The sequence below is a fragment of the Trichoderma atroviride genome, chromosome 7 (assembly GCF_020647795.1).
Source record: "Trichoderma atroviride chromosome 7, complete sequence".
Lineage (NCBI taxonomy): Eukaryota > Fungi > Ascomycota > Sordariomycetes > Hypocreales > Hypocreaceae > Trichoderma > Trichoderma atroviride.
Window position 1 is genome coordinate 2326427 of NC_089406.1, and position 27058 is coordinate 2353484.

The 27058-nt window shown below is 49.7% G+C and overlaps 7 protein-coding genes and 1 non-coding gene across 8 annotated transcripts; 6 read left to right on the forward strand and 2 right to left on the reverse strand.

Annotated features, from left to right (window-relative positions):
- Window positions 1-984: 984 nt before the first annotated feature.
- On the forward strand, window positions 985-1305 carry TrAtP1_012777 (uncharacterized protein; the record flags this gene model as incomplete). The annotated part of the gene is made up of 1 exon (XM_066115676.1): window positions 985-1305. The coding sequence occupies one exon, from the start codon at window positions 985-987 to the stop codon at window positions 1303-1305; it is 321 nt and encodes a 106-aa protein (XP_065971775.1).
- Window positions 1306-1827: 522 nt separating this feature from the next.
- Window positions 1828-1914, forward strand: TrAtP1_012778. Its single transcript has one exon. It is a non-coding gene; the product is annotated as a tRNA-Val (tRNA).
- A 2903-nt stretch (window positions 1915-4817) lies between these two features.
- TrAtP1_012779 (uncharacterized protein) lies at window positions 4818-8814 on the forward strand. Its single transcript, XM_014088501.2, has 2 exons — window positions 4818-5143; window positions 5203-8814. The coding sequence occupies exons 1-2, from the start codon at window positions 4975-4977 to the stop codon at window positions 8472-8474; spliced, it is 3441 nt and encodes a 1146-aa protein (XP_013943976.1). The 5' UTR covers window positions 4818-4974; the 3' UTR covers window positions 8475-8814.
- Window positions 8815-9175: 361 nt separating this feature from the next.
- TrAtP1_012780 (uncharacterized protein) lies at window positions 9176-10505 on the forward strand (the record flags this gene model as incomplete). The annotated part of the gene is made up of 1 exon (XM_014088310.2): window positions 9176-10505. The coding sequence occupies exon 1, from the start codon at window positions 9303-9305 to the stop codon at window positions 10503-10505; it is 1203 nt and encodes a 400-aa protein (XP_013943785.2). The 5' UTR covers window positions 9176-9302.
- Window positions 10506-13521: 3016 nt separating this feature from the next.
- TrAtP1_012781 (uncharacterized protein) lies at window positions 13522-15850 on the forward strand. The gene is made up of 2 exons (XM_014088503.2): window positions 13522-14596; window positions 14651-15850. The coding sequence occupies exons 1-2, from the start codon at window positions 13706-13708 to the stop codon at window positions 15629-15631; spliced, it is 1872 nt and encodes a 623-aa protein (XP_013943978.2). The 5' UTR covers window positions 13522-13705; the 3' UTR covers window positions 15632-15850.
- Window positions 15851-16034: 184 nt separating this feature from the next.
- On the reverse strand, window positions 16035-17153 carry TrAtP1_012782 (uncharacterized protein; the record flags this gene model as incomplete). The annotated part of the gene is made up of 1 exon (XM_014088504.2): window positions 16035-17153. The coding sequence occupies one exon, from the start codon at window positions 17151-17153 to the stop codon at window positions 16035-16037; it is 1119 nt and encodes a 372-aa protein (XP_013943979.2).
- Window positions 17154-17827: 674 nt separating this feature from the next.
- On the forward strand, window positions 17828-24137 carry TrAtP1_012783 (uncharacterized protein). The gene is made up of 4 exons (XM_014088505.2): window positions 17828-18385; window positions 18463-18615; window positions 18772-21928; window positions 21993-24137. Exons 1-4 carry the CDS (start codon window positions 18324-18326, stop codon window positions 23427-23429), a joined length of 4809 nt encoding a protein of 1602 aa, XP_013943980.2. The 5' UTR covers window positions 17828-18323; the 3' UTR covers window positions 23430-24137.
- On the reverse strand, window positions 24125-26935 carry TrAtP1_012784 (uncharacterized protein). Its single transcript, XM_014088506.2, has 5 exons — window positions 26616-26935; window positions 26520-26549; window positions 26244-26390; window positions 25528-26181; window positions 24125-25463 (listed from the first exon to the last, which is right to left on the reverse strand). The coding sequence occupies exons 1-5, from the start codon at window positions 26665-26667 to the stop codon at window positions 24379-24381; spliced, it is 1968 nt and encodes a 655-aa protein (XP_013943981.2). The 5' UTR covers window positions 26668-26935; the 3' UTR covers window positions 24125-24378.
- Between the last annotated feature and the right edge of the window lie 123 nt (window positions 26936-27058).

Genomic DNA, 27058 nt, shown 5'->3' on the forward strand with positions numbered 1-27058 from the left:
TTACCGGTGGCAACGATAGCACCAGCGTCTCCAAAGTATGGAGCGCTATGACTCCTGATTTACAAGATTTCGGGTCACAACCCGAGCCCGAATCCCGAAGGCATCACGATTGTAGCCTCCAGCCACGAGCAGGCCGGGGTGGTCACTTCTCGAACCATGTTTGGTCCCAAATCGGCCTTCCATTCGACGGCTTACGCGTGGGACCCCAGCTGGAATCTACTGGCCCCGCGTCCTATTTTTGCAGAAGGCCCTCCTTAATTATTTAGCATCTTATGTAATTGACGCCGCCGCAAACAGTTTCCAGTATGGCACATCTACAGTACCTGTTATACGGTATAAACATTCCATTATTTTACATCCAGCTGACAATTTGATTTTCTGCCAAAAGCATCTGCCTTTTACGGGGCGATGCCAGCTGACTCTGGATTTTGAAGGATAAAAGTTAAAGTTCGCTTGTATAGCCCTCGCATTGAAGAAGATACCCGAACTCCAGACCGCCCAAAGCAAAGAAGCGATTGGCGGTTTTACGTAGGGATAATCACCCCTCATCCCTTTCCTTACCGCTTAGCAGTAGAATAGGAGTGCTGTTGTCTGGCGCAAAGCGTATTGATACGCAGATGAAGCAATTCACGTCATCTGTAAGGCTGAGTAAAGTTGATGTAGTGAATGGCATCGGTGAGCTACTCCATGATGCGCAGCTAACCTGCAACTGTCAAGGATATATGCATTTACTATTCCAATCTAAATTTAGGTGTTCCTCGTCAGCAAAAACTGCCATTTATCGAATTAGCTCGAGCTCAATCAACTAATCAATGCTTAAAGCTCCGAGATTCAAACCATTGCTACGATGCAGCTCATTGTTGCTGCAACGCTGTTGTTTATCGAGCCTCGCAATTCCGGTTACCGAATCCCGCGGGCCTAGCACCCCAAGCTTTTGAATCCCGACATTAAGAGCACGGACAAGCTGCTTGCACCTAGCGCCAAATGCTAGCATTCAATGGCTGTATGGAGCATCGAGCGCTGCAAGTAGAGCTACTTGGGCGTGTACAAAGACCGCTGCAGAAAGGCAATCTGGCGATAGCCATGCGCTATCAAGGATGGAGCTTAGATTGCATCTCCCGTGTATCAGCGCCATGGATCATTCCTTCGGACGGAGTCCTCCTACAGTCCGACAGTCGAGGATTTGCGGGCAAGGCTGATGTGTCATACGGGCAATGGAGGATGTTCGTAAGTGGCAATAGCTCGTCATCCAACGTATCTCTATCTCGGCTTTATTTGATTCGGCCAGCACAACAACCAAAATGAAATCCGTTTCAGAAGGGTCGTACAGAACACAGCAAATTGGACATCAGGCTCCAGGTTAACGTTTCAGCAATTCCATTTCACTGTGCCTATTCTTTCTCTTTTCTGAAATATGGATATCCCCTGCCAGGCACTCAGATCAGGCATCAACCCGTGAAAGTAAGTCCAGTCAGTTCAGGCTATCAAATGAATTTGCTCGATACTTCAGCCACACCCATCTTAGTGCTGCTACGTACGACGCCCGACAGTAGCCTCCAGTCTTCTTCCGCGCGTAGTTATTGCCGGTGGTCGTCTTGTACGGCCCCATCCGGGCTGTCAACACCCCGCTACCTCCGGCCTTCGCTGCCGTAAAGCTGTATTGATGGCGTGACGTTGTGATAGCACAAGTTGAGCAACCATCCCAGCTAGCAGTTAGAAACACTGCATCGTAGAGTCTTTTTGAAGAAGATGCCTAACATCGGCAAATGCTAGCTTTCATGAATGCTCACAACGCCCGGCAGAAACATCCAATCAGGAATATCAAATGGTTTCGTGGTCTAGTTGGTCATGACATTTCGTTAACATCTGTTGACACCACCGAAAAGGTCCCCGGTTCGAGCCCGGGCGAAATCATCCATCTTTCCTTTTTTTCGTCTCATAAACACCAGAATCCCTTTTTTTTCCTTTCATCTTTTTCTATATCCACTGTAATTTGCTTGGACACGAGCGTAGAACCAAGGGCGGTATTCCGCCATGTGTGGATGCCCAAAGTCACCCCTTCAACTCCCAACCATCTCGCCCAAGAACCACGAATGTTTAATTTAGAAACGGGGTAAACGAGACATGAAAGGAGTCGCAATTGTGGAAAAGTAGTATCGGGATGAAGCTTTGAATCCCGTTTTTGCCAGTCATGCCTTCGCTAATGAGTTTGGTGGGTGTACAGCGTCGCCACCGCCAGTGTTCCATCTCATGACTGAAAATGTAGGCTCGCTCAGGGGCTGGATACGCCTACCTAATACGCAAGCACGGCAAATCTCGAGCAATAATTTGATTTTTCTCTCTTTTTCCCGAATTTTTAAAGTCTATCCCATCGTCAGTTTTTCCGCAATGTTGCTGCCTATCCCCCCCTTTTTTCAAAACACCATCTAATTCAGCTGCCTAAAATCAAACATCGCCCTCAATTTCGCATCCATCTATACTCAAAGCAATGAATACCATTAGTTGATGATGGTTGCAAGTCCTTAACATACTTGTGCCAAGGTAAAGCAGAAAGGGGGTAGCCGTATCAACCATCCAGTTTGTGAATCCCGCCCCGGACCATGTCAATCAACAGACCATGGCCACAGAGAAAATCTAACCCTTTCAAGTACCCCCCCGTGAGTCATTTAGCTCATAAACGGGGAGTGTTCCACTTGCTCTGCATGCAAAGTATCATCATGTAGTATCTTTTACTCAATCGAGGTTGCTCCAGTCAGACTATTAAAGGGGCGCAAGGGATTCTCATCATCCCGACGCGGCAGAAATGAAACGAGTCATATCTCCATTACCGGCGAACCCGAAGTCAAGAGACGTTTATTATGATAGAGCGAGTCTCGGCAGCATCTTGGCGGCGTTTATTGAAAACCTGTTCTGCCCTGATTCTGTACTCGAGCTTTGATCTGTGCTAGTTGGGCTCCTAAATTTTCCGTTTGAGATCCCAGGATGTCTCTTTTGGCCTTGACCGTTTCACCTTCTGGCTGAGTGTCATCGACTGGTTTACGCTCAATTCTTGGCCAGTGAGCACCGACTTCATACCGCTGCCGTCGCCGTAGAAATTGCGCGTCCCAAGGGCCCGCTTGCGGTTGACCAGACACCTATTGTATAGGTATACGCTTAGAACCATTGTGCTTACAGATTAATGCTTGTATAATGCTCACTGGTAATTGGCCATTAGTCAGAGCTGCCGAGTCACCATTAATGTATGTTTGCTGCGGAGGTTGAACGATAGCCTGTAACGTCTTCTCGCCAAGGCTCTCAAAATTTTCGACCTGACCCAGTTTGTAGGTCAGTCAGTCAATCAACCGGGCTCTTCAGGTTATGGGACGATCTACCTCTTCATGTTTATGACGTCTTACGCAAGCCTCCTGCAACTCTATGCCTAGACTAATCGCACGAATGGGTAGCTGAATAATCGCTTAGACCGGGCCTAATCAAAATTTGAGAGAAGAAGGGAAGATCAGTATACCAGATGGCAGGTTTGCTTCTCAAGGGTACACTTGACGCAGCCGGAAAGTAAATAATCTAAACCGACTTGTCAATGCCAATATTAGTTAACGTATAGATATGGCCACGGGAGTACCGGTATGTTGAGTTTGGCAGGGCAAATGCTGTCTCGGCGGCTTCGAAGTAAGACGAAACACGCATTCGACACACGGTATCTCTTGCGTCGTCAAGATAGCCCTCTCCATTGCGGCATTTGCCATCTAGATATAATTGAATAAGGACTTTGCCGGATGAAAAAAAAATTCACAAGGGCCGGTGAGTAAAAGAAGAGAGCAGAGAGGGAAGACGAGGCTATTTTATCGACGTAAAAGTTGGCTGTGAGTACCTGATTGATAGTACGTAGATTGTGCAAGAACCAGGGAGGAAGCATCTGTGCTACCCTTGAAAGAATACACTCGGCAAAAATTGCGTCTAATGCTGTCCACGTATAAACAACATGGAACTTTACAATAGAGAGAAGGAAAGAATAACAGAAGGAACAGAATGGGTGGCTGCGCTTGGCTTATTGAGTAACTCTAGGGTTGGTGTTGCTCTAAACTGTACGGCTATTTTGCAGAAAGGTTTGGCAGGATCAGTGCCAGTATTATCCGCCGTGTATTGGTAACCGTAGCTACCTACCTACCAGGTTTGGTAAAACGATGGCTATATTGTGTAATTTCATGATGCAGCTTTTAATCGGCTAGAATGCAGCTATTTGTGATTGATGAAGCGGGAATAGGTACCTTTTTGTTTTACAAAGTTGACCCTCATATGCTCCTAGATCTCACCAAGGCTGGATGTTACACATCTACTAGTAAATACTCGCATATCTACCGCCATTTTACTACTACTGATTGTTAGGCGGCTTGTACTCCATACTTGGACCACCGGCCTTGCGGTGCCTGGCTGCGGAAAGACTCGAAGATGGCTTCCATCCTCCATTTCCAAATTGGGACTTTGGACCAATGGCGGGGCGTAGCAGAAGCCGGCAGATCAATGTTGGCTGAGTGAGGGGCAGCTCTAATGCCTGTCTGCTGCATCTGCGCGGCTGTAACTTTTTAGATCTGGCCGATATCTGGACCTGTCTGTGTCTGCGATACCGTCTTCCAAAGAGCAATCAAAAAGATTTATATAATTGAAATCAAGCCACTAATTCTCTCCCTCTGCAGTGCGTGAGCCTCTACACATGGCCCCCCAAAACGTCACTTTTGCCATCTCCGCATCCACTAAAGTTGATAAGCTCACCCTTGTAGAGCATGCGACCCACTCCACTAAAATTCCCTTCCGTCGCCTGGGAAGCATGAAAGTTTTCCTCGTGAATCGCTTCATGGACTTTGGTCGCAACGTTCGCGGCTCTATCGCAACTTGATTTTCCCCTTCTTTTCATCGCATCTCCGTCTGTAGAGGCCCGTTGGTGCACAGTCGCCCCTTTTTGATGTCTCGCCAACGCTTATGAGAGCTCTTTACTCTGCCGCTGGCCAGCTCCAGCGAGCTCCGATCGCAAGCTTCGTTCGGCTTGCTCGCCACCGAGGATGCCAGAGTGTTTGGAGAAGAGCACCGTCGCGATGGCTCGCAACTTTCACCCAGGAGTCTGAGTCGAAAAATTCAACATCGCTGTCTTGTAAGCCTCTTTGCGCCACTGTTTGCAATCGAGATTGGTAACTAACGGCGCAACACCAGTGCCTTCCACGTCGCGATACAACGAAGTTGGTGTACAGCAACTCAGCGAATACATCTTCCCTCAGATATTCCCAAACGGCTCCAACCCTCCGCCCGAAGACCTAGTCAGATTGTCCGTGGATCATTTGAAGCGCCATGAGCTCTATGGCAAGAATACAGATGCTTCCGGCCCCATTGCCTTCGACCTGCCCAAACTTCACGGTGACACCCTTGACGAACACTTCTATAAGCTTGGAATCGATTGCGCTGGTTCGCATTTGCAGTACGCCAAGCAATTCGCTTGCGCAAATGTCCCCCTGAGGCCGAAAAGATGGATGCGACAAAGCGGGTGGACAAAATACTATCCTGATGGCCGGACAGAGTCAGTAGAGGCGCCTAATGAAGAGATGCTGTCCTTTGACACAGAGGTCATGTGGAAAGAAAGTCCGTATGCAGTAATGGCTTGCGCAGTCAGTCCTACGGCCTGGTATTCTTGGTTATCTCCCTGGCTGTTGGGCGAGTCGACCGAGGACAAGCACTTGATACCATTGGGGGATCCGACCACCGATCGCATCGTTGTTGGGCACAATGTTGGCTATGACAGGGCAAGAATATTGGAAGAATACAATTTGAAGCAGACCAGGACCGGATTTCTCGATACCATGTCCTTGCATGTTGCCGTCAATGGCATGTGCTCACAACAACGCCCGACCTGGATGAAAGCAAAGAAGAATCGAGAAACTAGAGAGAGGATAGCGAGCAAAACTGTTGATCACGGCATGGTTGAGCTTTTGAGCAACTCAAGTGTGCACGAAGAAGAGGAGTTGTGGGTAGAGAAGAGCTCAATCAACTCTCTTCGAGATGTGGCCAAGTTTCATCTTAATGTCACCATTGATAAAAAAATACGGGATGATTTTGGCGAGCTGGACCGCGACGGTGTGCTGGAGAAATTGGACCAACTTCTCGAATACTGCGCTGCGGATGTATCGGTTACTCACAGGGTGTATCAAGCTATCCTCCCCAACTTCTTGGAAGTTTGCCCGCATCCAGTTAGCTTTGCAGCTCTACGGCACCTGTCTTCTGTCATTCTACCGGTAAATGATACCTGGGATTCATACATTGCCAATGCGGAAGCCACATACCAGAAATTGTCTGCGTCGGTTCATGAGAGATTAGTGGCATTGGCAGAGAAGGCTTTGGAAATAAAAGATTACCCTGAGATCTGGCAAAACGACCCCTGGATGAACCAGCTAGATTGGTCCGGCCAAGAGATCAGAATGGTCAAGGGAAAACGAAAAGCTGATCCGCCGAGGCCAGCTGCAAGGCAAAAGAAGCCGGGCATGCCGAAATGGTACAAAGATCTCTTTGCCACAAACGACGCCCCTATTAACCTATCAATACGGACTCGCATTGCGCCTTTATTATTGAAGCTGGCTTGGGATGGGCATCCGTTATTCTGGTCTCACCAGTATGGCTGGGTATTTCGAGTTGATCCGGATGCCGTGTCCACTTACACTGCGAAGCTCATGTCAGAATGCCTCTTTGATGACTCTGACCCGGATTTGCGCGACGATTACAAACACTCTTACTTTAAGCTTCCACACAAAGATGGCCCTACTGCTCGCTGCGCCAATCCCATGGCGAAAGGGTACCTGAATTACTTTGAAAATGGCACCCTTTCGTCAGAGTATGAATATGCCAAGGAAGCGCTGGAAATGAATGCATCATGCTCATACTGGATGAGTGCGCGTGATAGGATTATGTCGCAAATGGTTGTCTATGAGAAGGATTTACCCGAGACTGCAGAGGGGATGGTGGCCAAGAAGGATGGAGAGAACACCCAGGGCTTTATTTTACCTCAAATTGTCCCCATGGGTACCATTACCCGGCGAGCGGTCGAGAATACTTGGCTGACAGCAAGCAATGCCAAGAAGAACCGTGTTGGGTCTGAGTTGAAATCCATGGTCAAGGCTCCCGCTGGCTACTGCTTTGTCGGTGCCGATGTCGACTCAGAAGAGCTTTGGATTGCAAGTCTAGTAGGCGATGCGACTTTCAAAATCCACGGCGGGAATGCCATTGGTTTCATGACTCTCGAGGGTACCAAGGCCGCAGGCACGGACTTACATTCACGGACAGCGTCGATTTTGGGCATCTCTAGAAACCAAGCTAAAATCTTCAACTACGGACGCATCTATGGAGCTGGGCTCAAGTTTGCAGCTACTCTCCTACGACAGTTCAACCCCAAGCTATCTGAGGCTGAGACCACGGAGATTGCACAGAGGCTGTATGCCAATACCAAAGGCATCAAGACCAATCGAAAGACGATAAACAAGCGCCTGTTCTGGAGAGGAGGGACGGAGTCTTTTGTATTCAATAAATTGGAAGAATTCGCTGAACAGGATTGGGCCAGGACGCCGGTGCTGGGAGCGGGAATCACACAGGCGCTTATGAGCCGCTTTGTGAGTAAAGGCGGTTACTTGCCTTCTCGCATCAACTGGGCTATTCAGTCATCGGGTGTCGACTATCTCCACTTACTAATTGTCTCCATGGATTACTTGATCCGTCGATTCAATCTCGACGCTCGGCTGGCCATTTCAGTTCATGACGAGGTTCGATACCTGGTGAAGAGTGAAGATAAGTACAAGGCAGCGCTTGCACTCCAAGTAGCAAACATCTGGACTCGAGCCATGTTTGCACAGCAAGTAGGGATCAACGACCTCCCTCAATCTTGTGCATTCTTCTCTGCCATTGATATCGATCACGTTCTCCGCAAAGAAGTCGACATGGACTGCATTACGCCAAGTCATCCCGATGCCATCCCTCCTGGCGAAAGTCTAGATATTCAGACTCTTTTGGATATGGGGCCCGAGGCACAGCTTGATTCGTCCGTCGTTCCAGATGCTCGATTTGCCCCCAAACTGGATGATATCTCCTACACGCCGCGCACGCCTGTTATGCAGAAACTTCAAGAGTCATCGGGAAGCAGCTCTCAGTTTATTAGAGCCCAGATTGCGAGCGATGAAATGGAGCTGCAAGATATTATTAAAGAGATTCGCGGCGTCACACCGTCGAAACCACGAGCTACACCAAAACCGCGGGCAGTATCGTCGAAGGGCGTGCTTCCGTTCAACAACAAGAATGCCCCCAAGGGGCTTAACGCGCCATCATCATTTCCCTCGGAACGTGATGTCGTCAAATTGCATTCACCATTACGACCTTCTGAGATGTTGGGCTTTCAATACCAAGGCGAGAGCCAGTACTCTAAGAGTAAAATGGCCTGGGTTAAGCCTTAGAAAGAAGTTTGAGCTGAAAAGTCACATTCCTATATGGTCGATTTAGTGTACGATAGGAGCGCTGTCAGGGCAATAGATGAGGGGTGATGTATGACGTGTATAACAGCAGCCTGGGGCTGCGATTATCTTTTGGGATTTTGTTGATAAAATATGGAACGGTCTGGAGTTGAGCGTATGGCTACTGGTGTTCTGCTTACAGGGGGGATCATGTTTTTATGGCAAAAGGTGGAACGTTACTTGTACTGGATTATCGCTTATTATTACGACTGTAGGTAGGTATCTAGTTGTGTATGAGTGTATGAATAGGAATAAGAGAAAAAAATATGCAAATGTATACTGTAACATTCTGCCCAGGTAATCCGGTGGCTTTCCAAGCTACGGAACCAAGGGTTTGCAAAAAAAAAGAGGGAATCCAGACACGATCAAACACAAAAGTGAGTACTACACATGCAAGTGTCCCAATTGCAGTGCTGTTCATGTAATTCAAATGTACGTGTTTATTTATTTCGCAGTCCCCGTTTTTTTGCAAACCCATTGGATACACTCTGGGCCAAATTACGCCTTATGAGGCTGGGCACTGCCGCACCAACTTGATACATGTATGCATGTGTGCCTGGAATAACAGCATCTTTTCTGCCCGACATGACTACATATGCCCAGCGACCTGACATTGTCTTTGCATCAAGGCGATCAGAATGCCCATCAAGTCATCGATTCACTATATGCAGCCAACACACAAATGCCAAGGCGGTCATAATTGCATCCCTTACTACGAAAAGGAAACGCTGCAAGTGACGAGATTTTGTCCTTGAAATTAGTCCAGAGAAAATGGAAGGCACATCCTCTAGAAAACGCAAACAGGCCGATATCTGCTTACAAAAAAGAAGCGACGAGTATACAGTGGGATGGATTTGCGCCATATGCACCGAATATACCGCCGCGCAAGCTGCTCTCGATGAGGAGTATGGGAGACCCGACTATATGGCGCCGGGCGATCATAACGACTACACATTTGGCCGCATAGGAGATCACGATGTTGTTGTTGCCGTTTTGCCGGATGCAGATTACGGAACAGATTCTGCGGCACTCGTCGCAAGGGACATGCTGCATTCTTTCGCCAATATCAAGGTCGGGCTGATGGTTGGCATTGGTGGCGGTGCGCCGAGTGAAAGGTGTGATATTCGCTTGGGTGACATCGTGGTCAGCACCTCTCGTGATGGGCAGAGCGGCGTATTGCAATACGACTTTGGCAAAATGGTGCAGGGCGAGCCGTTTCAACCAACGCGACTATTGGATCAGTCGCCAAGGATCTTACGAGCAGCGGTCAATGGGCTTAAATCGCAATACCAACGCAAAGGCTATGGCCAGTTGGGGGGAATAATTGACGACATTCTCAAAAGAAACCCGAATTTACGAAAAGATTTTGGTCGTCCAGATCTTACCAGTGACAGGCTCTATCGTAGCGAGATTATACATCCTACCGATGGCATCAACACACCAGATTGTTCGCTTTCCTGTGGAGATGATCCGTCAAAGTTGATTATACGATCTAGGCGAGTTGCAGATGAGAGCTCGCCTATTGTTCATTACGGAATAATTGCTTCTGCAAATACGCTCATGAAAGATGCCGTGCTGCGCGATAAGCTCGCACGGGAGAAGAATATTATATGTTTCGAAATGGAAGCTGCCGGCCTCATGAATCAATTACCCTGTTTGGTTGTTAGAGGAATATGCGACTACTCAGATTCGCATAAGAACAAACAGTGGCAAGGGTATGCCGCCATAGCAGCGGCAGCTTACACAAAGGATCTTCTCCATCGAATCCCTCTGGATAACATCAGCACACTACAAAGAGCGATCAGAGAAGAAAAAGTACGAACTCCTACCAAAGACCAAGAAAAAAAAGACCAGGAAAAGGCGCTACTCAATTCTCTGAAGTTTGATCAGCACAAAGATCGTCATGATAACATCAAGACCGCTCACGCCGATACATGCAGATGGCTACTAGGAAGTGTTGAATATCTTGACTAGCTGGATCCTGAAAAGATTCACGACCATCACGGATTTCTTTGGATTAAAGGAAAGCCTGGAGCTGGGAAATCAACAATCATGAAGTTTGCCCTCGCGACTGCCCGGAAAAGAATGCAAGATAGGATTATAATCTCTTTCTTTTTCAACGCACGGGGAAGCAGTTTAGAGAAATCAACCCTTGGGCTGTACCGGTCACTATTGCTGCAGCTACTTCAGCAGTTACCAACCCTTCAAGACGAATTAGACTTGTCTGATTTCATAGTAGATCAAGACAAAAGCTATCGATGGTATGTCGAACCATTAAAATCTCTATTCCACCAAGCAATCGAAAACATACAGAAATCCAAAGTGGTGTGTCTTATTGACGCTCTGGATGAATGTGATGAGGATGAAGTCCGAGACATGATTTCGTTTTTTGAATATCTGGAAGACTTAGCTACATCCAAAGGGACTAGCTTCTTGGTATGTTTTTCAAGCAGGCACTATCCATACATCTCAATTCAAAATGGATTAAGCCTCATCCTGGAAAACCAAAAGGAACATGCTCAAGATATAGCGAAATATGTGAGAAGCGAGTTAAAGATTGGACAAAATCATATCGCCAATCAGATTCACGCCGATATTCCAAGAAGATCTCGAGGTGTTTTCATGTGGGTCATTTTGGTTGTTATGATCCTCAACAAAGAATACGATAGGGGAAATATTCATAATTTACAAATGAAATACCAAGAGATTCCTGGAGGCCTGCACGAACTATTTAAAAATATCTTGACGCGAAACTCTGACGAATAGTCAGGGGAAATACTCCTGTGCCTCCAATGGATTCTATTTGTAGAGAGACCACTGAGACCAGAAGAGCTATATTTCGCTGTTGCTTCCGATATCTCATCTACATGGCCTCACAGAGATATATCAGAACATGATATTCAGAGATTTGTTCTGAATTCTTCTCTTGGACTTACCGACATTATTGTGTCCAGGACCTATTTGGGCAAAACTGTTCAATTCATTCATGAGTCAGTTAAAGATTTTCTTCTTAAAAAAAACGGGCTAGGAGAAATTTGGACAGATTTAAGTGGCAATGTTCATGGGCAAAGTCATGAAGAGCTAAAACAGCGTTGTCTCAAATTGATTAGCATGGGTAGCGCTATCTGCCCTCAAGAACTATCTTCTATGACGAGATCTATGACGAGAACGACATTTGACAGACTGGGAAATGACAAATTGCCATTTTTAGACTACGCCATTCGCAATGTCCTGTTCCACGCAAATGCAGCACAAAAGTATGGTATTAGTCAAGCTGGATTTCTCAAAGAGTTTGAGGCACGCAGTTGGATAATAATCAGGAGCAGTTATAAAGACAGGAGCGATTACTCAGACCCACGACTTTTGTATACCTTGGCGAAAGAGAATATGAGCTCTCTCATCGGGTGCCACCCTTTCAAACTCGCATTTTCTGAAGTGGGAGACGAACGTTTCGGGACGCCGCTTTGTGCGGCATTGGCTAGGCGCAACAATGAGACAATACTAGAGTTCTTGAAAGCTCAAGCAGAGAGCACTCCCGAGTTTCATGATCTTTATGAAGAGTATTGTCCCAAGAGATTTGGTCTCAATGCTTTTGACAACCACGACTTCGACCGAAAGAGGAATATGTTGTCTTATTGCAGCCATGTAGGCGAAGGGCGTGAGATTTTACAAGTTGCTATGTTATTGAACACGCGTCATCCTTATTTAAATGTGAACTGGGAAGATGAATGCAGCCAATCGCCACTGCTGTATGTCTACAGCAAAGGAAACAAGGCTCTTCTCGGCGTTTTGATCGAAAAATGCATAAGCGATGTTTACGAAATTCCTCGTTTTAGTTACGCGTTACTCCGGGCTGCGGTTAAACAAGAGCATGGAGATTTCGTCGAATTCCTACTTCAAAAGGGTGCCAAAATAAATGCCCGTAATTATTGGGGAGAGACGGTACTATGTTGTGCAGTGCAAGGGAATCTCAAAGATATGGTTCAGCTGCTAATCAAAGCAGGGTCAGATACCGAGGCTTGTGGTTGGCGTGATGACATGACACCGCTATTGGAGGCAGCGACAAGTGGCTATAAGCACCTGATCGATATGCTACTTGAGAAAGGAGCTGATATTGAGGCGATGAATAAGCTGGGCAGGACACCATTGATATGTGCAATGAGATACGATCATGTGGATGTGGCTCTTCAGTTGATTGAGAAAGGATCTAATATTGAGGCGATGGATAAGGAGGGCCAGACACCGCTCATGTGGGCAATAAGGAGGAGAAATCTAGGCTTGGTGAAGTTACTGCTCAGTCAAGGAGCCAAGGTTACTACTGGAGAAGTTGCCAATATCCGACCAAGGGGATCTGAGTTCTCTGAAGTGTCAAGAGAGGAAGTTATGGCCAACAGAGAGCCAACATTGCTAGGATTTGCCCGGCAATTTGAAGAGACGGAGGAAATCACTGAGATGCTATTCAGAAACGGCGCTACCTAGGTAATGCTTGGAGACGAAAAAAAGTCAATACGTCTGTTACATGTAGCTTGGCTGCGAATCGCGTGTAGAAGACGATTATCTTAAATGACATTTGACTTTCATATCTAGGTAGTTATCGTCTATATATATGTATATGCCTCATCCTACAATATTGTTGATATCTTGAATTATTGCAGGCAAGAGCTCGTGTCCATATAACTATCTGCATACATGTAACCATCAATAGTCCTTTCAATGAAGACAGACGTGCTTCCGAGCAACTTCTCAGAAACATGACTCTTTTTCACTCCTATTCCCACTTTTCGAGTTCCCAGTTCCAGTTGTGCCCCTGTTCCAGTGACGTCTCCAGCGCATCCCCCCCATCCAATAGCAGCTAGCGCGGGGCACCGGTTCCGCGTGCCAGGGAGGGGCAGGAACAGGCGCATCACCACTTTTTGTTACTAAGGCAAAGTACCTGGGACGATCTCATGGCCTTGTGATCTGCTCCCTCTTCCCTCTTTTCTTTCTCCTTCTTTAATCTGCCAGGTTGGATTTTCTTTTTTCCCGAAATACCGCATTGCTTAGTCTTGCTAGAGCCTCTTGGCTACGCACCATCTCTCGTTTATTCTGCTCATCTCGATCTGATCGCTTCCGCGATTGTATCCACCTCGGTAGCGCAACCAATACTTGTCAAGATACGTCGTCGCAACACCACCATGGCCACTACAGAAGAGATTGTTCAGCGACTTCACGAGTCTCGCCCGCCAGCCACAGATGTCGCCACATATCTCACCATTGTCGAGATGTCGCTGTCTCCAGAGATTCTGCCTGCGCTACAGGAGATCCTGGAGGACGTGTCATTAGCCGGAGACATTGGGTGGGATCTGGTCGAGATGTTGATTCCCATTCCGGGCAGCGAAGAGTGTTTGGAGAGCATTGCGCGACTGGGCAACCCACGAGAGGTCATCCTCAAGGTTCTTGAGGTCATGGAGAAGACAACTGCTGCGGGAGAGGAAGCAGGTGAAGACGAGGTAGAAGAGGAAAAGAAAGCTGCTGCTATTGACGCTACGAATCAAGTTACCAAGGGTGAGACGAAAGCTATTCGGCATTTTGTGACGCTTTGCGGAATGTTGGGGATCCTTCTCAAGCGCCTGCAAGTCAAAGCCCCCTCACGGTTCCTACACACCACGCTGGAAACAGTACAGAGGTGCTACGATGCCACAAGCGCAGCATCTACCGCGGCGGTTATTTCTCTGGTCCAATCTCTCGCGCGCAAGACACGGCCTCTTTTGCCATCTCGTAAGTCGAGCGTCAAATTGGACACGCCGTTTCAAGACAGCGACCCAGCGAAACAAGCGCCAGACCCCGAAGCCGATCGTACAGATACATTAAACGCAAATGAACCGGGCCTGATTAATAGCTTACTGCAATCATTCATCACATGCGTCCTCGAAGCCTATGTCAACTCTAATAATGTGGAATGGGCTTCAAGGATGCTGGAATATACCTACCCAGAGCGGATAGTGCCCGGTCGAAAGACTATGATTCAGACGTTCAAAGAGGTTGTAGAGCTTCAAGCGAAGGATGCTTTGCTGGGACAGCTAGTGGTGAGTTTCTTCAAGCCTAGTCCGAGGTGAAGGTGAATATTAACTGTTCTATAGTCTCTTGCTGGCGATTTGGGCCTATCGAAATTGCCCCCTTTCAAGATGAAAGAGTATCTCGAGGGCCCAATTTACCGGGCGCCCCTGTCTATCGAATTCGATCCTGCACACCCAGAGCAACTCCATTTATCGACAGGTGGCTTAGTGTGCCTGAATGCGTATTGGATGTTTGCTGCCGACGTTTTCGACGCGGATCGAGGCCTCCCAACAGGAGAACTACACCCGCAACACATGCTGCCTGATCACCAAGCCTTGCTGCAGAGTTTTCTAGGCGATGAATCAGGGAACCAGATCGCCACGAATCCGGGAACGTTTGAGGCCCTAATTGTTATGGCAATTTGGCTAGATGGACGGAAAGCACTTTCGAAACCCGATAACGCTGGAGCTGTTACAGGATTTATGCCCTACCACCATCTTCTGACACTTGTGTCAATCTTCCACCAAAACATCCGAGTGCGCAATGCAACAACCGTTGTAGCAGGCTCAGTCTTACACGCTGATCCCGATGAGGAAGATCGATTGGCTATCCTAGAAGACTTGTTGGAAAACTGCGAATTCTCCTCTCTTCAAGCGTGCGCGGTCGCATGGCTACGAGAGGAGCTGATTGCCGCGAAAAAGGCTGGCTCAAAAGGTCGCTTCTCCGGCCCAGAGTGCTTCGAAACCATTCAGTATACCTTGTTTCCAGACCTGTCGCATCTCCAACAGGCCGACGCTTCTGCATTGCTAGAATTTTGGGCCCAAAATGCTCCTCTGCATTTACAAGTCGCCAACTTTGCTCTGTTCCTGTTTGGCGAGGATTACAAATCTCTTGCGCCGGTGGGTATGGCTGCGGCGATTGAGCATCGCTATGTCGAACCGCTGTTGCACGCCGCAAGGACGCTAGAGAAGGCTGTTGGCGCAAAGGAGATTGAAGTTGATGGTGAGAGTCTGATGCAGCTTAGTATCTTGACGGATACGCTAAGTCGGGTTTCGCTGCAGTAAAGGAAAAGAAAACTTGGCTGGAATATAGAAAACGTTAAAAAAAAAACGACGATCAATGATGAACATATTGCCATGGCGGACAACGAAAGGGGAAATCTTGAATTCTGTCAAATCATACATGAAGCACAGTTATTTACATCTCAGCGGGGATGCGTGTTGTCTAATCAATCAAATTTCGTACTCTAACAAATGCTTGAGCGGTGGTTTATTCAAGAATTATGTGTTGTGCTTGCGGAGCTCGTCTATATAAAAAAAAGTGAAATATGTCCTGTTATGTGCCCTTTGTAGCGAAGTTTTATGGTATAAGGAACTTCAAATCAAGATGAGTATCGCCCGTGTGCCATCTCAGCCAGCTAGCTGACGTGTGAGCTGATGTATCGAGTTATTGACGCAGCAGTCTACCTCATCGTCGTCGATCCCGGTCAGAGTCGCGATGTCGGTCCCTATGCCTGTCGTAATCTCGGTCTCTGTCCCGATGTCTATCCCTATCCCTATCCCTATCCCTATAATCTCGATCTCGGTCCCGGTCTCTGTCTCTATGCTGACCCCTTTCGCGGTCACGTTCGCGCTCCCTTTCTCGTTTGTAGCTGTCCTCATGTCGTCGACTCTCCTTGCGTTTGCTCTCTTCCCTCCTGTAATCATCTAGTCGCGGCCTGGACTTCTTCTTGCCGATCTGGTTCCATCCGCCGAGTTCCTCCTCTTCTTTGAGCTCCTTGGCACCAAGGCCGAGGCGATTCTGTCGTCTCTTGACTTGTTTGACTTTGGGACCACGATTCTCGCCGTTCCAACCCATGCCGCGGAGCAGTGCGGCGCCAAACTCTTCAACAGGCATGTCTTCGTAATCTTGGAGGCTGGATACTGCGCCGGAGGATTCGACATCGCGGCGGTAGGCATCGTCTTCCGTTGGTTGCCCTGCGGTAATGATCTTTTTGTCTTCAGTTGTTTTTCCAAGGAGAGCATCCATAGCCTCGTCATCGGCCGTTCGTTCCGCTGGTGCAGCATCGCCTTCGCCTTCGCCGCTGCTTGCTTCTCGCATTTCGTCGTCGCTGGCCTGTGCGTTCGACTCTGCGGGAGCTTGATCCTCCGATGCAGGCTTCTTCTCTTTGATTGTCAATCCCCATTTAAGAGATGTATCTTGACTGGCCGGCTCGGTCTCGGCGGTGACAGCATTCTGTTGGGCTCTGGCTTCGGCTGGGAGTAGATTCTTCGACTGTCTGTGGCTCCTCACTTCATCCTTCCAGCTTCGATTCGATTGTCGCTCGATAACGTACACCTTCTTCTCCTCCTTTTGCCGCTTTCGCTTTGTCTCTGCGCCATCTGCGCCAAACCCTGTGATTGCTTCATGTCGTCCTCGGCGGCGATCGTCTTCGGAATCCGAGTCGGAATCGCCCCCCAGGGCGTGAGAGTGCGGTCGCTTCCCTAGACTCGACGGCGGCTTCGATCGGGACGGCTTCGCTGCCGATGAGGAGTTGCTGCCTCCGCCAAATTTAATGGCTATGCGACCTTTATTCTGGTCAGACATAACGCGTCAAGTCTTGCAGCGCGACGATGTACCTTGATGCTCTGATGCAAATCCTTGAATTTGGCTACGGAACTTTTAGCTTCTGGATTTCGATACTGGGCGGGAAGAAGTACGTATCGCTGCGGGCTAGTCCAAGACGAGCCTTAGCGTACAGCTAGCTACAAGACGCCTGTATTTTTTGTACAAGTTACGTGAATTTTTTTCGCAGGCGGAGCGGTCGGCTAGAATCGTTGGAAGCCGCAATACGTTGTGGGGGTTGTGGCTGCCTGTGGCTGCAGGCGGAAGGAAAAAGAGGTGATGTGGCCAAACCCCCATGTTGTCTTGGGTCAGAATGCAGCGACCGTAGCATCAAATTATGTGGAGTGCATGCGGATGTATTCACCCACGTTTTACTCGGCGAGCGATACATGAAAGTGGCACGACTCTTGCAAGAAGTCTATCTTCTCCGCTGATGCACCGTTGTTGGCGCCCAACTGCTAAAAAATCTCACTAGGAAAAAATGATCGCAAATGGATCCCCCAATGCGTGCAGGAGAACAGATTGCAGCCATTCGGAACTCTAGGCAGAGCCCAAAAAAAAATTATGGAGGTCGCAAAGGAGGGGTTGCGAGCCCATTGTGCACATTAGGCAGCATCTAAGCTTAGCAGGAGATCTCGGGACATCTCCTCGCCCTCCTATTCCTCGAGTTGAGCCGCCTGAAGATCGTCTGCTCAGCGAGTTTCATCCATGATGCAGCGTTGACAAGCACTCTGCGAAGCGGTGATGCACAGTAGTAGAAAGCCCTGAGCTTACTGTTCACTAGGCGTCCTAGGCGCCCTGACTTTACTGCCCTCATTAGCGCCGCGTGCGGTCCTCGCCCAGCCAACTCCCACCAGCAGCTGTTAACGGCTAGTGCACTCCATACAGTGCTAGGCGAACGAGCAACAGCACCTCTGCTGGCTTCCAGCGCTCCCCCCCCTGCGAAACTCCCCCCAAGACACTGGCGCCCGACAGAATTTGACGCCCTCCCACAAACCGGCGACACGAGCAATCGGCCAGAACTTCCGTCAAAACGGCCACCTCCACGATCCTTTCCATCGTCGTGCATCGCGAACCTCATCTCAGACGACCTCTCTGGCCATCCTCCGACATCCGTTTCGCCTGCAAACGGATGTCGCTCCCGCCGATGCTATGACTGAGGTCGGCCACACCGATCTATCGAGGCTGCTTCAATCCAAGCGTAACGAATTCAAGTGAGTGTGCGCTCGTTCGAAAGAGCGGATTTTTCCGATCAAAACGAGGTGCTTTTTGCCATGCTAACCGCCACCAGTGCAATCGTAGCGTCTCGGAAGAGGAAACTTCGCGAGCTCTTCGCTGTCGCGACGCAGGCCGAGAGCCTCCCGCAGGATGCCTTCGCGAATCCCGACGCGCCGGCCACTACTGCTGCGGAATGGCAGTTTCTTCAGACCAGCGAAATCTTGCAGTGCGTGCCCCTTTATTTATCAGGTTTTTGCGGTCATTTTGCACTTCTCTTTCTTTTGTAAACAAACGAAAACATTGGCTTCGAATACATCGTTGGCCGTGTCACGCGTCTCTTGGGCACTCCCGAGGCCAGCCATAGCTAACTCTCTTTCCGCAGGGGCAAAACTCTGAACGAACAAGCTATTCCGCTACGGCCCTTACTTTCGGTTGATTTATTGAAACGATTAATCGCAAAATCAATACAGGAAGCAGCCCTACACTCCCCAACGCTCCCCACGCCGGCTGCTGCATCTACAAAAGAAGATGCTTTCGTCTCAAAACAGCAAACTCTACCGTCCGATGGCTTTGCGTCGACCGAGTCACAGCCTACGCCTCCCGAGGATACCACCAAACCGTCAGCGAAATTAACGAAACCTCCGCCAACTCCTGTCACCTTAACGTCCAGCAGCATCGTGCCACATCCAGCTGGAGCCTCTGCCGTTCCTGTCCAGCCCAAGGCTATTTCCACGCCTTCCACCGTTCTGCCGCCTGCAAAGGATGAAACGAAACAGCCCGATCGAACGACCAATGGAGCAGCGAGTGAAGATGCTACACCCGAACGGAAACCAGCACAAGTTTCTTTCCCGCCGGGGACCAAGGGATCGCCTTCAGAGGAATCATCCGATACAGTACCGACGAGAGCAGAAGGGGATGCAGACGTTACGGAAAATAGAGTAGTCGATAAGCTTCAATCGAGCCAGACGGGACGTAATCAGGAGCTGTCTATCAAGGTCCCGCACAGTTTGACCAAGGTTCCAGATGCGCTTTCATCTCCTGGATCAACGGCACCAAGTGCCACGACTCCTGGGGTCCATGATGTGTCGGCGGATACCAGCCCTGAGCATGATGCTCCTCAGTACATGCATGATCGATTGGAGGAAGACGCTGAAGAGAAAGAAGAGAGGGGCGATGAGTTGGAAGATATTGCAGAAACAGATACGGGAGCTATGCCAACCAGGGCAAAACACGATGAACCAGAGCCAAAAGCTACTACACTGGATGAAGATCAGCTTCTCCAGGAGTCCATTCGTTCAAGTGCTGCCGCCGCAAGCCCGGAACTAATAAAAGCTTCTTCCGGACTCGAAGTCAAGACCAACGCTACAAACTCTAATCAAGGGGCGGACCCCGCCGCAAAGCAAGATATCGAGCTGCAAGATAAACATGCTCAGCCATCGGCGGCGCCAGCCGCGAAGCCCGCCATTGAAGTTCCGGACAGCCAAGAAGAAACCCCAGAAAAAATGGATGTGGATGCCACCCGGGTCACGAAGTCTGAAAGCACCGAATTGCTTCCAACTCAGACGCCTGCTGCCCCGCCTCCAGCTTCCATAAACGCTGCGGTCAAGTCTACGCCTGCCAGGGAGCCACTTCCGGCTCCCGAAAGGGCAGTCACAAGGGTATCATCTGGAGCAATGCGACTGAAATCTGTATCGGAAATTGTGGGGGAGAGCCCGCGGTCTGCCACCATCACAGAACGAAGCACGACCAAAGCACCGCAAAACCACCAGTTGACGCCGGTTACCTCGACGCCTCAATCGCCGCCCCCTAGGCCGAAGAATATGAACAAAAGAGACAGGTCAAAAGCTCAGGTGTCAACCGTTTTATTCGGCAAGCAGCCCAAGCAGGTGGAAGAGAAGGCGCTGGTCCCTGGCCAAAAAGAAACAATTCAACCATCCGATGACTACTACACCCCTCTTTTCATTCAGAACTTTACAGGCGCGACAAACTGGATGCAACCTATTGAAAAGATCCTTTTCCACGCAAACAAAACCATCGCCACCCCTGACGCTTATCTCGCTATACAAGATCACCAGGCCTGTAAGGTACTCCGTAGAGTATATCACCTACAGCAACATGACAAGTGGTCTCTTCGACAGCCAAAGCGGTGCCCAGAGCCGACTCGCCCGCCGTCACATTGGGATGTTTTGTTTCAGGAGATGAAATGGATGCGGACGGATTTTCGAGAAGAAAGAAAATGGAAGATGGCCGTGGCCAAAAATATTGCCTACGCCTGTGCGGATTGGGTTGAATCGACTCCTGAAGAGCGCAAAGCAATGCAGGTCGCCGCGTTTATCCCTCCGTTGAAGACGGATGATGTGCCGATGGGTGATGCCGATGCACCTGATGCTGAGGCTGAAAACCATCCGACTCCGGATCTCATAACGGAAGATGCAGATTCGCCCCAGATTCTGGACAATCTTAGTGAGGATTTCCCTGAAACTGTTGCACCTTCCGCCATATTTGCCCTGCAAGAGGATGACGTAGTATTTGCTCTACGGCAATCACCTGCCTCAGACAAGTTGTTGGAAGAGCTACCTTTGTATGGGGCCCCTTTGAAGATCCCGCGGTTCGAGCTTACAGGACCAGAATATGATCCTGACGCTCATTGGCGACGACCCGCTCTGCCTCTAAGCAAGTATGTTGAGGGAGAAATGAAGCTGCTCTCTGACGGCCCTCCACGAAAGCGCAGTCGGTACAGTTATTATAACGAAGAATCTGATGACGAAAAGGAGAGCGCGTTCGATGCGGATACACTCGCACACAATGTCCGGCTTCCACCTAGAAGCACTGAGGTTGCGTTATTTACCCCAGAGTCGAAACACATCCGCGATCGGCTGCACGCTGGCCACCAGTTCCGGCCACCTTCCGAACATCCCATGCCGCTACAGAGCTTTTACGAAACTCGCAGTTCTTCACAGTGGACCGTGGTTGAAGATGACGAGCTCCGTAGCTTGGTTCGTGAACACTCTTATAATTGGTCACTAATTTCCAATCTGCTATCCACCAGATCAATATTTGCATCGGGTGCAGAGAGGAGGACGCCGTGGGAATGCTTCGAAAGATGGATAAACCTTGAAGGTCTTCCAGCTGATATGCAGAAGACGCAATACTTCAAAGCGTACAACACCAGGATCGATGCAGCTCAACGTATCATTGCTCAGCAAAACCAATTGGCAGCACAGCGAGCTTCCCAGGAGGGAGGGCAAGTAACACCAATTCGACGAAGGCAGTCTACTCCACTGAGAGTTGAAAGGCGCCGAAATCAAAAGCACTTGACTCTCATTGATGCCATGAGGAAGCTTGCCAAGAAAAGAGAGACGACAATTCAGAAGCAGCAGCATTCGGCAACTCAAAACGCTGCGAAGAAGGCCAACGATACTATGTCTCAACGCCCAGGAAAAACTCCGCGGGACTATAGTATAATGCGCTGGGAACGCGACCAAGCTCTGGCTGAAAAGATGGCGCAGTTTGCGCAGCGGCAGGAAGCTCAACGACGAGTAAGTCTATTTCTTCATCTTGCGATATCCGTATTTGCCAGTTTTATTAACACGACATGTCTAGGCTACTCTCCAGGCCAGAGCCCAAGCCCAATCCGCCCAGCTGGCTGCACCCGGAGTGCCCGTACCAGGCGCTCAAAATCCCGCTCATCTTGCGGCCGCTGCTGCCAACAGCGTCAATGGCGTGGTCAACCGACCCGGAGCTCCTAATCCGCTTGCTGTCGCTGCGGCTGCTGCTGCGGCTGCGGCACAGAGTCGCGCACGTTTGCCCATGCAGGCACCTGCTAACGGCATGGACGGTGTAGGCGTTCAGGCGCAGATGAGCAGCAATCTCGCTCCACCGGCGCAGATGAACGGCATCCCGCAGGCTCAGTTGCAAGCTCTACAAGCAATGCAGGCCCAGCACAGGATGCAAATGCCTGGCCAGCAACCTGATGCCAACATGATGATGCGCGCGCAACGCATCTCCGAGCAGCAACGAGCCGCGGCCCAGATTCAACATGCGCAGCAGCAAGCCCAAGCCGGCGTTGTAGGAGGAGGAACCCCTGTTCCGCAAGCGCAGCAGAATTCCTCGCCCGCTATGCGAAACGGAGTCCCTGCTATTGCTCAACAGCAAACCTTTATGAACACTGCTCAGGCTATGATGGCGTCTTTCAACGCTGCTAACGGCCATACCTCAGCAACGAGTGGTCTGCATATGCCTACACTTACCAACAGTGGTTCCCCGGGCCCTCGACTGCCAACGCAAATTCCTCCCACCATAGCCGCGCAGATCAACGCTCTAGAAGCCAACTTTAGGAGCAAGAATCCTAACCTGTCACCTGAGCAACTTCGCCATCTCGCTACTGATCAGTTGACACGCGCTATGATGGCGCAACGGCAGAGTGCCATGAACGCTGCTGCGGGACAGCCCGGCATTGCAACTAGTATTGCTGCTACCACCAGCCCTCATCAATATGCCGCGCTGCTTCGTCAACAACAGCAGCAGCAGGCTCAGGCTCAAGCGCAGGCCCAAGCCCAAGCCCAAGCACAGGCTCAGGCTCAGGCACAGGCACAGCAGCAGGCACAACGCCAACAACAGCATACGCCGCAGCCGCAGCAGCCTCAGCATCAGCAGCCACAACAACATCAACAGCAGCGGCCTCAGCAGGTTCCTCAGGTGCAAGCGCAACAGGCGGCTCAGCAGCAAGCCCAGCCACAGCAACAGCAACAGTCTCCCGCCCTGGTGCAGCAGCAACAGCAGCGGTCAACTCCACAGCCCCAGCAGCCGCAACAATCTCAACCTCCACCTCCACCTCAACCTCAACCTCAACTTCAGGCTCCGACTCAAGCTCAGGCCCAACCTCAAGTGCAGACTCCAGCCCAGGTACAGCAACAGCAAGCCCAGTCACAGCCGCAATCTCAAGCCTCACCTCAGTTACCGACGAATCCCCCATCGGTCAGTCCGGTACCCGTTCAGCGTCAGGCTAGCGGAAGCGCAACACCTTCTTCAAGCAAATAATGATTAGCGTTTTTTTCTGGAATTGTCTTTTACTTGTACTCCTTGTAACTTTTTAATGCGATGTCTTGAGTGTTACTACCTTTGGGGGGTTTCCCCCCTTTTTAACGTCCCTTCGTCTACGCCTTTTTTTTTTTATCTTCGTCAAAGAGCAACAAAAGGAGACAGGGTCTTCGTGGAAGGGAGGGCTGGTTTTACTTTTTAACGTTTAGATGCCTTTTTTCTTCTTCTCTCTTACTTTCTTCTCTCTCCACTTCCTATCTGTTATAATGAGGTTTTTAACGGGCTTGGAATTATGCAGTCTCTTCTCTTCTTCTCTCTTATGCTAGAATTGGGGCAGGGGCGGGATCACGTTCACTGGGAATTAATATTTTTTTCTCAGCAGTTTTATGAAACTGGAAGGAGGAATGAAACAAAAAAAACAATGCAAAAAACCGGAGAGAGCGCTGGAAAGCAATGGCGGCGGCAATGGGGGTAGGGCAAATGGAAGGCAAAGGCATCATTGTTAGAGAAATGTACATACATAGCTTTTATGTCGTCTTTTGAAGAGACGATATGCACAACAAAACAGACCCAAAAAAAATTTACTACCGAAACTTCCCAAAAGGAGGAAGAAAACACACTAGAGGAAAAGGGTAATAAGTAGTAGGTCATGTTGTGCAAAGAATTGAAAATATGGGAGTCACCAGTAGTGGACTCTTGATTATCCTGTTACACTCTGCTTTCCCTTTTGTCTTGATTACTATGTGAGATGTAGATATGCATGATAAAAAGGAAGGAAAATGTTCCATTCTATTACTTTGGTTCAAGATAACGCCGAGGGTATGATATGTATACATCATATACTTCCCAAAAAGTAACCTACAAAAAGAAAACAAGACAAAACAAATCAGAGGATGAAAGCAAAGAGTTAAAAGACCCCAGTCTATTACAATCCCATTTCTTTGCTACTTTATACAGCCCCCGATCCATTACCACCGCCTCTGCCGCCATCTCCGTGAAGTAATAAGTGAGGCTTGATGAAGTCCTCGTCCAGCTGTCTAAACAAGCTAGCCGGGTCTTCAGTCGAGAGCAATTGCCGGAATGCCCCAGAGGCCGTTATGGGAGTAGAGTTTGACGCTGGCTCGGCGGGACTCATGAAGGCGCTGCCCTCGGATCCTGGCGGGTTGGGGCTGACGGGCGGGCGAGGAGAGCGACGAGCGGCAGGGGGCGGCAAGTCTGATATGTCAATGTCGCTACCAATGTCAGAATCTTCGGCGTTGGCTCGTAGGAGATCGGCTCGCTCGCTGTCGGTAGGGTTGCGGAGAGAGTTCTTGCGGCTTAGGTTGTTCGGCTTGACGCCCGTGTGAGGCGAAGAGTGGCCAGATACATAGGCTGCGGAACTGTCTGCAGGCGCGCTCAGGTTGTTCAAGGCGACGTTGCCGTTGCGGCGAGGGTTGTATCCAATGGCAGAGCCGGAGCGTTTGATCTGAAGACCGGTGCCGAATGATTCAATGTCAAACTCGTCGTCACTATCAATCTCTTCAACCACGCCCGTACGGATACCGAGAATCTCCAGCATGCGAGCCGTGGTTCCGCCAAAGATGATGACAGTCAGGACCACGACGACCAAGACGGTGGCCCGAAGGGCGTATGAGTTTTCACCAGTGAGAAGGGCAGCCAGAGCCACACCGACGGCACCACGCAGACCAGCCCAGAATAGCATGGCCTGGTAGTTGTAGGGGAGCTCATCGCCAACTTCCAGGCCTCGCCTTCGCGCGCGATAGCGAATAAACCAGTTGATCGCCTTTGACAGAGGAAAGACTGCAACCCAGCGAGCAGCGCAGACAGCGCAGATGGTAACAATAATGAGAGGAGGTTCAAACTGCAGGGCATTATCTGTGAAAAGGGCCAGACCAAGGTAAATGAAAATGAAATTTTCAGATAGCTGGGACATGATTTGGAAGATGTACTTGGTGGTAAGTTGCGTGCGCCTCGACATGTTGAAGTAGGCGTAGTGCTTCAGAGTGATACCGCAGAAAAGCAGTGACACAATACCTAGATATAGAATTAGACCTGTATGTTTTATGCATGGTACGTCAAGCAACGGGGGAGATCTTACCAGACATGTGTAGACCGTGTGAAAAGAAGTAAGTAGCGTAGGCGATCAAAATGATCAAACAGCTTTCAATCTTGGGGAACCTCCGCACGTAGGTAAACTTGAGCAGCAGAGCCGTACCGACACCCACGATGACACCGATAAGCATACTGCTGAAGAAAACGAGCAAGAAGATGCCGGTACCCTCGAAGAAGCTGATGATGCCATAGTTGGCCTCGCCCTTGTTGTACTTTTGCGCGGTTTCGAAAATGACAATGGCGATGGCGTCATTGAGAATCGATTCGCCAAAGATGATGGTGTACAGCTTAGGATCGACCTTGTACGTGTTGAAAATGGCCAGAATGGTGACGGGGTCGGTGGCGGAGAGGGTTGCGCCGACCGAAATGGCATCAACAAGAGTCAATTTCAAGGACCCAGGAACCAAGTTGAAGATCCACAAGATCAGCCCAATGACGACGGCGGACAGAAATGTTCCAGCAAATGCGAATGTCAAAATGGTGCCGATATTTCGGAAGAAGTTGGCTTGGTGCAGCTCGTAGCCGGAGGACAAGATGATGGGCGGTAGGAGGAGGTTGAAGAAGATCTGGTAGTCGAAGCTGATGAGGTTTCGGATGGAGTCGCCGGAAGTGATGAGCAGAACAAGGCCGACCACCATTCCTGCGGAGCGAGCAATATTAGCAAAGGAGCCCATACTTGGGTTGCATTTGGTGCGCTCGAACCTGCAAAGATGGATATGACTGTCTCATGGATCGCCGTCACCTTCTTCTGCTGGAGCATGTAGCTTGTGAAGAAGGCGATGATGAGCAACATGATGGATATGAAGAGAGCCCATGCTGCGAAGAGCTCTTTCTGCGCGGAATCTCCCTCTACATGTCATTGTCAGCTATTTTGTATACTTTTATCATGTTCATTTCCTGCCGCTCTTGTTCATATTGTCTATTCGTGTCTGCCTCTTCCTCGTCTTGCTCTTGTTCGGCATCGTGGGGCGACGTTACCTTCGGGATCATCCTCTTCAGCCTCTCGCCCTAATCGTCGCAAGTCAGTCTATTTGGCGCCCAAGGCTTGTCGCGCAGCAATGCAATCAGACTCACGCAAGAGCTTGAAGCCCAAGCCGGCCAGCTGGGTGGCGGCCATGGTGGCCATGGTGAGCGATCTGGACGGCAGATCTGGACACGATCAAGGTGGGAGCGAAGTCGTTAAGTGGTGGAGTATGCGCGAGCCCAGGCGAGACGATGCGGGCATGGATTCGCAGGCCAGAGTCGCGGCAGTCCGGCGGTTCGATACGGCCCGTTGGTCGCGAGACACGGCAGACGAGGATGGCTGGCGATGGTGGGTGAAGATGGAGAGAGTTGCGATTGTGCCAAGGCGGCCAGAATAATTCTTGTTGCAGATGTACCCTGGTACCGTGCCATGCAGGCAGCCTGGATATCAGACGCAGCGATGGCCAAGATCTGGCCGGGCCCTCTAAGCCCTGTAATTGGCGCTGGCTGTTGGTGGGTTCACTAGCTGCAAATGCCCCTAGCGCGGAGATTTA